Here is a 14,774-nt window from a genome sequence, read left to right as displayed (position 1 = left end):
AATGTCAAATATTAACTAGAAAAAACCATTTGTAACTCACATCTCAAATGGATATTGTATTTACTAGATATAATATAGCGTTCTCATCAATCAATTAGCAAAAATCCCAATGCCCAATTAAAAGAGAACAAATACGTACAAAGAGTTGTCAAAAAAAAAAAAAAGTAAAAATGGCTCTTAAACAGGACTGTTTTTTAAATGTCTTTGAAACCTACCTCAACTATGGTGTTACTGTGGCTATTTTAATATTTTAAATTTTACCAATGCGGTTAAGGTTCAAACCACTTTTATATTCACCTAACATCAAAGACATTTTTTCTTTCACATCACTCAAATTGACTATCCCATTTTTTTTTATGCTGAGGAAATAACATGTATATTTTAAACCAGTATAATGTGATATTTATTTATTTTTATTGAATTTATTGGGAAATCATATAGGTTTCAGATGTACGATTCTATAATACATCAACTCTATATTGTATTGTGTATTCACCAGCTCACGTCAAGTCTCCTATTTAGCACAATGACAATTAAAATAGGTCAAGGCACATAGTAGAGCACTTTACTATATGTTGGCTAAAGAATGAATGAATGGCATTATTACAAAAGAATCTGTCTTAACAGAATATGAAAATCTAAGATTATCTAAGATTATCATACTAGGTAACAATAAATACATATATTAAGACAATATTGCAACCCAATTTCAAATGAACAAAGGGTTATAGAAATTTAAAAATTTGGATATGAAAGTTTTATAGAGTAGATGAAGGTAGAAATTTAAATCACATAGATGGCAAAGTAAAAGAAAAGGAATTCCAGGCTAAATGACAAATGTGAACATACAGTAACCATAGAACAGCAAAAAGTCTAGTTCAACCAAAACAGACATTAGTATATGGCAAAGAATTACAAGAAATAGGATAAAAGAATTTTACATTGTCCAGTCTTTTTTAAAATTTATTTTATTTTATTGATTTCGGAGAAGAGATAGAAACATCAATGAGAGAGAATCACTGATCGGCTGCCTTCTGCATGCCCCCCACTCAGGATGGAGCCCAAAAACCAGGCATGTCCCCTGACTGGGAATGGAACCGTGACCTCTTGGTTCATAGATCAAAGCTCAACCACTACTCCAGGCTGGCCAGGCAGAGTGTTGAGTCTTTAAAACCAAGAGGACACATTTAGCAGATGTGTTTAAAAAGATGACCTTGAAAACTTTTAAACAGGTAAGGGTAGGAAGATGAAATAATGCAAGTAACATATAAGGAAACTTAGAACAATACATTGATCAATTGAAGAGAAAACCTAAGACTAAGGTAGAAGTGATTGAAACTAGAAAGGAAAGAACAAAGATAAAAGTCCGTCAAAAGAAAATCAATCAAACTTTGAGTGTGACTGAACATGAAGGAAAATAGTTGTAGAATAAAACTGAGGAACGCCTCAAAGTTTATTTCAGGATGTTTTAGTTTGGGTGACTGGTAGAATCCTAGAACCACTGACAGAATAGTTGTAAACTGAAGGAAACTCAAGGAAATAAACTAGCAAGACTCAGACAGGCTTTTCAAGGACAGGACCTTGGCTGCATCCTCAACTTTTCAGAATACACAGAAAACATGCTTTGCTGGTACAATCAATCTACATGAGATAGACTGGCAATGATAAGGCAAGAGCTGTATTCATTTACAGTAAAACAAACTACCAAGTGGATCAGTGTTCAAATTCACTAAGTGTTCCATTCAATTACTGTCTTAATGACACACTTAAAGTCAAATTAGTAGCAGGCTGAGAGGTGAGTAGTGATTTAGAGCAAAAGGTAACATGGAGAGGCATTTCATTCAGGCAGTACTGAAGTCTGAAGTCTAGAGCAGCAATTTTCAATCTTTTTCATTTCATGTCACACATAAACTAATTACAAAAATTCTGTGGCGCACCAAAAATTATATATTTTTTGCCAATCTGAAAAAAAAGGTATAATTTCCCTGACTAAATAGTCAGGTTTTGCATGTTTTAAAAATTCTTATGGCACACCAGTTGAAAATCACTGCTCCAGAGTGTAAAATATTCCCACCTCTAAATAGTTCTGGATAAATATGTTTTAAATTCTAGCTATTTAAACTGTTTTTCTAAACTTTCAACTAACAAAATTATTCTCCAATTGATACTCTTTTTTAGACAAATACCTATCTAAAAATTATTCTATCTTCTGATATGTAGATACCACTGATATGGCTATAATATGATTAGGCATGGGAACCAATTTAAGTTCAAGATGAGAAGACAACTCATTTCTCTCCATCATGCACTGGTTTTATCAAATATTAAAGTGTTAACTACCCCTCACTGCCACCTACAAATAACATGTGATAAGTGGTATCACAGAGGTCAGTCCATTGTTATGGGAGCACTCCAAGAAAGGAAGTAATTAAATCTATGTGGGAGCCCGGCCAAGGTGCCTCAGTGGTTGAGTGTCAACCTATTATGAATCAGGAGGTCATGGTTTGATTCCTGGTCAGCGCATATGCCATACCTGGGTTCTGGTTCAATCTCTAGTGGGGAGCATGCAGGAGGCAGCCAATCTCTCATCATTGATGTTTCTCTCTCTCCCTCCCTCTCCCTTCCTCTCTGAAATCAATAAAAATCTATTTTTAAAATAGATAGATAGATGATAGATAGATCGATCTGCCTGGGAGAGCTGGGAATGTCTGGTTCAGAGGTGACATTTGAACCAAGTTTACAAGGTTAAAGAAGTAGCCCTCTCACAGACAGAAAAGGAAGATATGTTTAGACATATTTACTCAAAGAGAATAAATGTCATGATCCAAAGTAATGAGTGATCCCACCTGGCTAGATTTTGGTTGAGTTCCACCCAATGAACTTTTCTGCAGGTACTTAGAAATAAGTAATAATTAATTTCTCTAACACTATTTCAGATGTAATATTAGTTATTAACTGGATTGGGAAAGATTTTCTAGAAATATAATAATCAGAAACTATATTATTTCTACAGAAAAATATTTTTTAAATTCAATTTTTTCATATGTTGAAACTTACCAAAGATAAATAATAAGACTGGCACAAAAGTACAGTTACAGTGTCCAAACAGTCTGGGTTAAAATTAATTCCACTAGCTGTATGACTTTGGATGAGTTATTCTAATCTCACTGTGCCTCTATTCCTACATCTGTAAAATATGATCCAGAAATTCCACTTTTGGGTATTTACCCAAAGAAATCCAAAACAATAATTTGAAAAGACATATGTACCCCTATGTTCACTGCAACATTATTTTTAATAGCCAAGATATGGAAGCAACCTAAGTGTCCATCAATAGATGATTGCACAAAGAAGGTGTAGTACATATCCTATATCAGTGGTCAGTAAACTCATTAGTCAACAGAGCCAAATATCAACAGTACGACGATTGAAATTTCTAGTGAGAGCCAAATTTTTTAAACTTAAACTATATAGGTAGGTGCATTGTTATTAACTTAATTAGGGTACTCCTAAGGCTTAGGAAGAGCCACACTCAAGGGGCCAAAAAGCTGCATGTGGCTCGAGAGCCGCAGTTTGCTGACCACGGTCCTATACAATAAAAGCCTAATATACAAATTGTCCCCTTGGGCAGTTGTTGTTCAACTGGGAGTTTGGCCACTATGACTTGTGATGACCACCAGGAGGCGGCACAGAACATGGCAGGTGTCAGCGATATGGCGCTGGCAGCGAGTGGCAGTGGAGGCGCTGCTGGCCCCAACAGGCCCCGACGAGAGCGGGACTGTGGTGGGATGGTGGAGCAGGTGAGCGGGCAGTGCCAGGCCAAGGAGGGTGTGAGCGGGGACCCAATCGCTCCACCCATTGCCCCACAGGCGGCGACCAGTGGATGCGGCGGGGGGGCGGGGCCACTGCCTGGCTCCCAGGCGCTAAGGGAGCAGGGTTGGAGGGGGTTGCCAGAAGGGGGGTAGGGTGGTTAGGGAAATGGGTGAAAAAGGGGAAGGAATTAAGATGTACAAAGGTGGAGTGCCAGGGGGGCTGCGGGGCTGTGGGACTTCAACTGGGAGTTTGGCCACTATGACTTGTGATGACCACCAGGAGGCGGCACAGAACATGGCAGGTGTCAGCGATATGGCGCTGGCAGCGAGTGGCAATATTACTCAGCTATAAAAAAGAATGAAATTTTGCCATCTGTAAAAACATAGATGGACTTAGAGGTATTATGTTAAGTGAAATAAATCAGACAAAAAAAGACAAATACCATATAGTAGAACTAAAAATAAACAAACAAATAAATAAACAAACAAACAAACAAACAAAACAGAAACAAACTCACAGATATAGAGAACATTTTATGGTTGCCAGAAGGGGGGTAGGGTGGTTAGGGAAATGGGTGAAAAAGGGGAAGGAATTAAGATGTACAAATTTCCAATTCCAAAAACAGTCACAGGGTTGTAAAGTACAATCTAAAGAAGAGTCAATAATATTGTAATAACTATGTATGGTATCAAATGAGTACTAGACTTATCGAGGTGATCACTTTGTAAGGTATATAAATGACTAATCACTATGTTATATACCTGACACTATTGTATGCCAACTGTATTAAAATAAATTTTTTAAAAATCCAGAAGATAAAAAAAGGTTTAAAAAAATCCCTCAAGATTTAACTACTCATAAAGATTTAAATGAGTTAATATAAGTAGAGCAGGTAAATTTTAATCACTAAGTAAATGTAGCTATTATTGTTATTGAGGAAAAAATTCAACTTCTTATCCATATGACACACTTCTACTTACCCTTAAAAGCCTAGTCCAATCAATCCTTTATGAAACTCTTCTTGATCTTAATATAAGTTGAATATTCCCTCCTTTTTTGGTTCCTTCAATGTACATTCAACTAAATGTGCATCAATAATATTCACAAATCCACATATTCAAAATCACAGAACCTTGAGTCAAACTATAGAGGTCATCTAGTTCTAGTTCAAGCAGACTATTTATTCAAGGCACATATTTAATGTACTACCCAGTTCAAGCAATATGTTTATTGTACTTTTCCCAAAGTCACTTTTAAAGATACACTTATAAGAGCAGATTGATTTACATAATATCTAAATTTTTTTTAAATAAAACATTATAATCAGACATAAGGATCTTGAGTCTCAATATCCAAGTATCAAAAGCTGAAACTGAGCTGAAACCGGTTTGGCTCAGTGGATAGAGCGTCGGCCTGCGGACTGAAGGGTCCCGGGTTCGATTCCGGTCAAGGGCATGTACCTGGGTTGCGGGCATATCCCCAGTGGGAGATGTGCAGGAGGCGGCTGATTGAGGTTTCTCTCTCATCGATGTTTCTGGCTCTCTATCTCTCTCCCTTCCTCTCTGTAAAAAATCAATAAAATATTAAAAAAAAAAAAAAAAAGCTGAAACTGTTCCAGGTTTTTGTAAATCTTTTGTTCATGGCCAAAACATGAAAGATATTTAATCTATTTTAACAATAGAATTACTAAGTCTGTTTTATGTAAGTAAAAGATATGAATGTAACATCAGGATATTCTGAGTGAATGAGCTGTATTCTCTCACGAAATGTAATAACTTAAAAAAACTAAAAATATGATACAAAAATGCAGTTTATTAAATAAAACATAGGCATATAGGCTGGATATACATATATATACACACACACATACATATATACACTTTTTCACATTTGTTCCAATATCACCTTATTCTTGTGGCTTTCTCGAAATGCCCTATTTAAATGACTGTGCTTTATCTCTCTGTTGCATTAACCATGACTAACATATTATGTCTCATGTGATTACCATGAGATTGTCCCAATAAAGCATAGCCCCATAAAAGAACTGTTTTATAAACAGTTATATTTCTGTTGTCAAAAACAATACCTCGCCCGCAAAAAGACTAGCTTTATTTAAAAATTTTTAAAAAAATTAAAAAACAAACAATACCTGACATACAGATGGCATTTAACAAATAATGAATAATTGAAGAAATACTTTTTAGATAAAAGCATGAGTTTTAAATGTTTGCTGAAACAAAAGGGACAACCATTGCAATTTAAAGCAAGAGAATGTTTATTTCCAGAACTGGCAATTTAGAGACAAATTTATTTCTTCAAAGTTCCTTTGGAGCAAGTTTTGTTCATTCTTGATTTTGTAACATGGACAAAACCATGGCACAACAGTAAAAAAAAAAATAAATTCTCTTAGAAATGAACACTTTAGAATATCTTCTGATTTTTCTAAAATCAATTAATTTTGCTTTGAGCTTTTATCTCAGAGCAAATAAAAGAACCAAATTATTTATAAAGTGGACCAAAAACCAAAGTATAAACTGGATCTTAGGAATTAACCTACATCAACCAAAAACTAACCAAGAGAACTGTCTCTACTATTATTTGAACTAAGCCTCTTTTGGAAAGTAGTAAAAGAAGTCAGAGGAAAAGCTAGAAAATCAAGAAGAAATCTGAACCTCAGCCACTATGTGATTAACTGATAAAACCTGACCAAAATCCATCCTTCAAGCTACACATGTCCATTAACCAAAATAGACTACATTCTAGGCCAGTGATGGCGAACCTTTTGAGCTTGGCGTGTCAGCATTTTGAAAAACCCTAACTTGCCGAAACCGGTTTGGCTCAGTGGATAGAGCATCAGCCTGCGGACTGAAGGGTCCCGGGTTCGATTCCGGTCAAGGGCATGTACCTGGGTTGTGGGCACATACCCAGTGGGGGATGTGCAGGAGGCAGCTGATCGATATTTCTCTCTCATCGATGTTTCTGACTCTCTATCTCTCTCCCTTCCTCTGTAAAAAATCAATAAAATATATTTAAAAAAAAAAAAAAAGAAAGAAAAACCCTAACTTAACTCTGGTGCCGTGTCACATATAGAATTTTTTTGATATCTGCAACCATAGTAAAACAAACACATATTTTTGATATTTATTTTATATATTTAAATGCCATTTAACAAAGAAAAATCAACCAAAAAAATTGAGTTCGCGTGTCACCTCTGACACGCGTGTCATAGGTTCGCCATCACTGTTCTAGGCCATAAATCACACCTTAACAAACTTCAAAGAAATCATAGAATGTCTGTTCTCAGATTACAATGGAACTAAAGTGTAAATCAATAACAGAAAGATAACTGGAAATCTCAAAATATGTGGAGATCAAATATTTCTAAATAACCCATGGTTCAAAGAGGAATCTCAAGAGAAATTAAAAGTATATTGAACAAAACAACAAAAAAAACCCAGTGTGGGTCAGTTGGTTGCACATTGTTCCAGTCACCAGGAGATGGTCAGTTCGATTCCTGGTCAGGGCACATGACTGGTTTGCAGGCTACTAGGGGTACCAGTTAAAAATGTGGATTTTTTTCGATAGATGGAATTACACATATGTTGATATATATGCAATTTGATATGTATGCTATTTTGTTGTATTGACAGCAAGCTTCAAAACTTCATGTCAAATTTGCTGAAGGTGTTAACATCATAGTTATTTTTACACTTAAAAATGTCGAATTTCGTGCCCAAAAAAAGAGCATTTGCGGGAAGTTTTAATTCATTATTTTATTTTGAAGAAAAAGTTATCTTATACTTTGGGAAGCTTATGGTGAATATGCCCCATCTCAAGATAGTTGTGAACACTGGTTTAAATGCTTTAAAAGTGATGATTTTGATGTGAAAGACAAAGAGCATCCAGGTCAACCGAAAAATTTGAAGACCAACAATTACAAGCATTATTGGATGAAGATGCATGTCAAACTTAAAAACAACTTGCAGAAAGATTAAAAATTGCTCAGCAAACAATTTCCAATCGTTGACAAGCAATGGGAAAGATTTTATAGGAAGGAAAATGGGTCTCACATCAACTGAACGAAAGACAAATGGAAAACTGAAAAGTCATCAGTAAAATGTTGCTTCAATGGCATGAAAGAAAGTTGGGGTCCAACCCCAGCAGGTCCAGGGGTCCCCAAAGGTGTCGATGGAGTCAGCGAAGAAGGAATGACAGGGAGACAGGGTTCAGTTGATCAGCAGCCGAGCCAGGTTCTCCAGCCAAGTTCTGTGTTTTATTGTCTTGTTACATCTGTATTCATACCAGTTGATTTTAATCCTGTCAATTTCTATTCCAAAGGTTAGGGCGTTTCTTATCTCCATTCCAGGGAGTAAAGATTATGTAGCTAAAGGGTGACTGCTCCCCGCCAGGCATTTAGTTAAGGGGTTTTATTCCTTCCCTAACTTCAGGGAAAAATCCCTACCTGGGGAAACAATTTTCTCGGAGAGGTGACCTTGGTTAAAACACATAGCGCCAAGAAGGTGAGCAAACATATTAAGAACAGTATGCCATATATGCCAGGTCCCTTGAAACATATGCTGTGCAGATGTTTCTTCCCTGCAGCGACTGTGTCAAGCAGCAAGAATGGACCGGCTTCCGGCAGAATTGTGACTGGCTATGAAAAGTGGATTTGTTTTGAGAATCCCAAATGCACAAAATCATGAGTTGATCCAGGTCAACCATCAACATCATCCGCAAGGCCAAATCCCTTCAGAAAGAAGACAATGCTCTGCGTTTGGTGGGATCAGGAAGGTGTGGTGTTTTATGAGCTTCTAAAGCCAGGTGAAACCGTTAATACTGATCACTACCGACAACAAATAATCAATCTGAACCACGCTTTGATTGTGAAACTACCAGAATGTGCCAGAAGACACACGGAAAAGTAATTTTGCTTTATGGTAATGCACCATCACACACTTCAAAACCAGATAAAGACACATTAAAAGATCTTGCCTGGGAAGTATTAATCCACCCGCCGTATTCACCAGACCCTGCTCCTTCAGATTACCACTTGTTCTGACTGATGGCACATGCACTTTCTGAGCAGCACTTCAAAACGTACAAAGAAGTGGAAAATTGGGGTCTGTGAATGGTTTGCCTCAAAACAAGAAAAGTTCTATTGGAACGGTATCCACACATTAACTGAAAGATGGCGGAAATGTGTAGCTAGCGATGGACATTACTTTGAATAAAGCACTTTTGATGTTTCTCTTGAAATTATCATGTTTTCTTTGATTACAAAATCTGCCATTATTAATCGCTACACCTAATAGGTCCCCAGTAGGAGGCTTGCAGGAGGCAGCAGATCGATGTTTCTCTCTCTGTCCCTTCCTCTCTCTCAAATCAATAAAAACAATTTTTTAAAAAAAGTTTTAAAATTTATGGGATGCAGCAAAAGCAGTGCTCAGAGGGAAATTTATAACATTGAATGCACATATTAGAAAACATTTAGAATCAATCACCTAAGGTTCCACATTAGGGAATTAGTAAAAGAGCAAATTAAATCCAAAGTAAGCAGAAGAAAAGAAATATGTAATATGAATTAGAGCAAAATTCAATGAAACTGAAAACAGGACAGCTATAGAGAAAAATTAATGAAACCAAAACCTAGTTTTTCAAAAAGATCAATAAAACCAATAAGCCTACAGCCAGAGTAACTAAGATAAAAAGGAAAGACACAAATTACTAATATCAGAAATGAAAGGAGACATCAGAGAGCCCATGGACATGAAAAGGCTCATAAAGGAACATTAAGAACAACTCTATGCCCACAAATTTTATAACCTAGGTAAAATGGACCAATTCCTTGAAAGATACAATTTGCCAATAATGACACAAGAAGTAAACAATCTGAATAGGTCTCTATCTATTAAACAAATTGAATCAATAATCAATTTGATTCCAAAGGGTTCACTGGTGAATTCTACCGAACATTTAAGGAAGAAATTATACCCCAATTCTCTATACTCTCTTTCAGAGGATAGAAGCAGAGGGAATACTTCCTAACCAATTCTATGAGGTCAGCATTACCCTAATACCAAAACTAGACAAAGACATAATAAGGAAAAAAACAAACAAAACTACAAACCAACATCTCTCATAAATATAAATGCAAAAAATCCTAAACAAAATATTAGGAAATCAAATCCAACAACATGTAAAAAATATATACACCACAACTAAGTGGGATTTATTCCAGGTATGTGAGGCTAGTTCAACATTCAAAATTCAATTGAAATAATCGACCACATCAACAAGTGAACATGTCTGATTACCACTAAGCACAAAAACCTCTAATACCTTCATCAAAGTCTCTAATGTCTACAGTACAGTTCTCTCAAAGTGTGGTTTAAGGACCACCAGTTTCAGGCTTAACTATAAAACTCATTAAAAATAAGAATCTCTTGCCGAAACCGGTTTGGCTCAGTGGATAGAGCGTCGGCCTGCGGACTGAAGGGTCCCGGGTTCGATTCCGGTCAAGGGCATGTACCTGGGTTGCGGGCACATCCCCAGTGGGGGATGTGCAGGGAGGCAGCTGATCAGTGTTTCTCTCTCATCGATGTTTCTAACTCTCTATCTCTCTCCCTTCCTCTCTGTAAAAAATCAATAAAATATATTTAAAAATAAAAATAATAATCTAAAACTCCACCCTCCAATAACAGGATCTAGATAAGCATTTTTATCAAGCATCATAGGTGAATCCTAAACAAACTCAAATTTGAGAACTAGTGCCCTAACCCACTTTTTAAAATGCAGCTGAAGTCACCGACTACCATTGCCCCCTCTCCACAGTTAGAATTGAATTCTTTCCTCTGTACTCTTTGAGCACATTACATGTATTTCCCTTATAATATTTACCACATTCTCTTTCCAACACCCTCATCACCTCCCAAAAGGAAAACTTTCTCTTAAACTTTAAGGCAGAGGTTTACAACCTTTTTACCCCAACAGACCATAGCCAGATTCCAGCAGTAAAAGTTACCACAGGATGCTGTATAGATAAAACAAGCCATGAGATACCTGCAATTCCAGGAGTTAGTTCTAATCTACTTTTCTCCCACAAACCAGGCTAAATGGTGAAAAGGTCTATTTGATTAAAGTTGGTTTGTAAGTTACAAAAAACAATAAAACATATAGTTTTATTCCTTTAGTAAACTGTCTACAGACTATTCATTTTCTCAACATGAAACAAAAAAAATTTTTGTCTGTAATATAATCCTATTGTCATCTGCTCACAAAAGGAGCTCATTACATGCACAGGCATTTATTGAATTTTGATCTACATCAGAGAATAAGAGAAGAGAATGAGTTTATATCTATAAAAACAAAAATAAAATCAAGGTGTCCCAAGGCCTTATTTTCTATTTGGAGTAGCATTTAAGATAGTTGTCAAACATACGAACAAACATTCCAAGTATTACCTACCTGATATATTTTAAAAAAATGATTAAAAAATCAAACTTGGGAAATCAACATGGGGGAAAAAAGTGAAAATCAGACTAAGCCTTATTTAATAAAAAACATGTACTTATTCTGAAAAAGTCCTGAGTGAAGTCAAAGAATCATAAATTGAGTTAGGTGTTCTAATTCCTATCAGGACCCATTTCTCTTATCTAAGAGGAAAATGGAACTCTTATCTAAGTTGGGTAATTTTGCCAAATTCATATAACTAATGATGGGCAGAATCTGGGTCTTCTGAATTCAAGTACCTCATCGTTTTCATATCATTTCAATCACTGCAAAAGTTTTCAATTCAACCAAGCTGAATCCTAAATAAATTCAACCCTTGTCAACTTCCTTCAGTGGCTAAATCCTTTCTTATGAAGGATTCCAAGCACTGACCACAAGGACACATACAGACATTATCAACTTCATATCTGGGAAAGCTTCAGTGGAGTTAAGTACCTTTAGAAATATAAGCAATACCTGAATGGAGAAAGTCACCTACTTGGCTGCTGGTGACATTCTCCAGGTGACATTCTCCAAAGTTACATTTTGAAAAACAGCATGAGTTTGTTTACCTTAGCTTAAAACAAAGCTACCGTTTTTAGCATCACAGAATACTGAGAATAAGTTCACGTTCAGCTTCTCTGTGATTATTATGAATTCAAGGATTTCATTACACTCTATATTAACTTTTAAGACCAAGGAGTCAAAAAGAGCTTAAATTTAAGAAATGATCTGAATTTTAATACAGACTATGCCAACTACTGTTAGTTTAGGTAAATCGTTGTCTATTTCTAAACCTCAGATTCTTCCTTCTGTAAAATTGGTGGTGGGGGGGGGGGGAGTAATTATTATCTTTGGCTCCTTCCAGTTCAACTGTTCCCTTTCACTAATTTCATTGATACTAAAGAAAAAAATAATACTGCATTATTCATTGAGGTCAACACACACACACTGCCCAAAAAAGTCAGAAGTTACTAGTCATAGCATAGTAGAGTGTGCTAGGAACCACATTATTTGGAGTTTCTTTTGTTTCACATTCAGTTAAGTCTCTAAAAGTCATTCAAAAGTCAATCATCATACACAATAGCTGAACAATGTCAATATTTAGGCATGGCAAACTGAAACTAAATTCCAAGAAAGAATCCCTTCCAGAGGAGGATTTGAAATCTTTTATATAGTCAAGAAACTGACAATGCTGAATTTTACTGGACCCCTGTGATCTTGGAAAACAGCGAAGGTTAAGACATTCACCCACTCCCACCCCACCCCTTTGTATTCTGGAAATGACTTACTGCAAAGAACCACTAGTCCCCAAATGACTTGGGTAAAGCCCACAGAAGACCCCCTTGTTTACATATGACAAGGCCAGACATAAACCTGCAAATTCACATTCTTTGCTTCATAAATGACTAGCTGAACTGCTTGCCCCTGTAGATCAATTGGAATAAAATGTTACCCAAATTCTGCTTAAGATCCTTCCCTCAGTTCCCTGAACTTTGGCCCACCCTCAAACTGAAACAGTATACAACCCCATAACTCCTTTACAGGTAGGCTGGTTTGAGGGTAAAACAATCTCTGATCTACCATCAGGCCATATACCCTTTCATCTCACTTCTGCACACCCGGTTCTTTTCACTTGTTTCCTCCCCTCTATAAAAGAAAACCCCCTTTTGCCTAACTTTTGAAACTCCTGCAGACCTATGGTCAAGGCATTCTCCCTGCTGTAATAGGCCCTTCCCCCACACCCTTGCAATATTCCTTTCGAGTTCAGTCTTTCCTTACTAATCCGGATTTTTTTTTAATTTGGCCCGTTTTCCAATTCCAAAAGGGCTGCGTGGGAAAGGTAAGAGCTGACCTTGCCGTTCCTTTAAGTGACAGGCGCTCATCCTCTACATGGGGATCCGCAGTGTCCGCCTGACACGATGCTCAAGGCATTTCTAAGATGTGAAGTGCTGGCCACGGCCCTGCAGCTAAGGAGAGGCGGAGGTGACCAGCCAGGCAAGGTCAATGCTGGGACCACCTGAAACCACCAACCCGGCAAGGTCAACTCTGGGACCACGCGCCGTACACTGTGAATGGGCCACGACCACTCGGGCTGCGGCTCCGTACTCCTGGGCAGAACTCGCGGCGAGGCAGGGCAGAAGGGGTTTTCTCGGGGCCCGGGAGCTCCGGCGCTGCAAGGGAGGTGGGTCCTGCCCGGCGGTTCATCCCATGGCTCCCGCCCGCTCCATCCTCCGCGGGGCACTCGACCGGCTCCCTTCCCAGGACTGACCTCCGGGCCCTCCCCTCCCAGAAGGACTCACCATGACGCCAAGCTCAGGGACCGGCCCTGGAGTCCCCCCGACCGTCCAGGACCTCGCCTCCCTCTCCTGCAGCCGGGAACCTCTCGACTCTACGAGGCAGAGGGTCTTCCGGCTCTTCCGGAAGTCCTGCCCGCGCGGGACAGGAAGTCCCGCCCCTCCCCTGAGCGGCGTCGACCCCACGCCACGCAGAGGTGAGGAAACGCAAGACGTCCTCCACAGCCTCTTCCGAGGCGCTAGGGTAGAGGCGGGGGCGGGGCTGACCTTGAGAGCGCGGGGGGAGGGGGGCGGGGCGGCGGAGGAGGCGCAGGCGCAGAGCAGGTAGGTGGGTGGAGCAGGTAGGTGGGTGGGCGGGCGGCTCCCCATTGTGGCGCTGCGAGCATCCGAGGTGGGTCGGGTGGTTTGGGCAGGAGCGCATCCTCTGGGAGGGGATGGAGGCGCAGGTTGGTGAAAGGGGTGGGGGCCGACCCCAGACCCGGCGGGGGAGTGAGGGATGAGACCTCGGGCGGTGCTCGGGCTGAGACCACGCCGCCATCGCCTCCGCGCAGCCACGCCCCTTCTCTTGACCTTCAGGCTTTCGGCTGGCGCTGGCTCTTTTTGCAGACTTTAACGGATCGTAGGAGACCTGTGTCTTTCCCCTTCGCTCCCTGCAGGCGTGGTCCTCCAGCTCTACCTTTCTCAGGGCGGTGGAATCCGAGCTGAGAAGCTGCCTCGCTCTCCAGAGGTACCAGCTGAAGCCAGAGAACATCTACCCACAGCAGAGAAACCAGGAAGAGCATTCTGCCTGTTTAATACATTACAATATGAACGGTTTCCTTTTAGTTTAAATATATATCATCAGTTCAAAGAAAGTAAAAACTCCTATATACCTCTTAATTTTGTGTGTGTGCTTTTTCTCTCCCCCAAATCTGTACCCATCAACTCTCCCCGTCTTTTCCTTTGGCTCTAATGAGACAGCATTGGAGGCAGGCTGGAAACGCATGTACAGAGGACCTTCCTTCCGGAAGTTTAATCTCACAACTTGGAGATGTTCGCTTAAGTCACCACTACCTGCCGTGTCATCTACAGAAGGCCTAGTTTTGTCACACAGCTGGGATTGAGGGAGACCAGGAAGCTGCAGAAGTTAAGGAGGTTGGGGAGGCAGAGGTGGCTATAGATGTTGTATTTCACCCT

General features: G+C 39.1%; 1 protein-coding gene and 1 long non-coding RNA gene across 2 annotated transcripts in view; one reads left to right on the top strand and one right to left on the bottom strand.

The window, feature by feature from the left end:
• TMEM161B (transmembrane protein 161B) overlaps positions 1 to 13,783 on the bottom strand; it is a 59,899-nt gene extending 46,116 nt beyond the window's left edge. Inside the window, exon 1 of the mRNA XM_006081231.3 lies at positions 13,605 to 13,783. Coding sequence (XP_006081293.1) covers positions 13,605 to 13,607 — 3 coding nt within the window. The 5' untranslated portion in view covers positions 13,608 to 13,783. The remainder of the gene's footprint in view (positions 1 to 13,604) is intronic.
• Positions 13,784 to 13,951: 168 nt separating this feature from the next.
• On the top strand, positions 13,952 to 14,477 carry LOC106695217. The gene is made up of 2 exons (XR_001346293.2): positions 13,952 to 13,989; positions 14,175 to 14,477. It is a non-coding gene; the product is annotated as an uncharacterized LOC106695217 (long non-coding RNA).
• The last annotated feature ends 297 nt before the right edge of the window (positions 14,478 to 14,774 follow it).

Source organism: Myotis lucifugus, unplaced genomic scaffold (assembly GCF_000147115.1).
Source record: "Myotis lucifugus unplaced genomic scaffold, Myoluc2.0 scaffold_0, whole genome shotgun sequence".
In the NCBI taxonomy this organism is placed as follows: Eukaryota; Metazoa; Chordata; class Mammalia; order Chiroptera; family Vespertilionidae; genus Myotis; species Myotis lucifugus.
The sequence above is the reverse complement of the archived record's forward strand: the minus strand, read 5'-3'. Positions and strand labels throughout refer to the sequence as shown.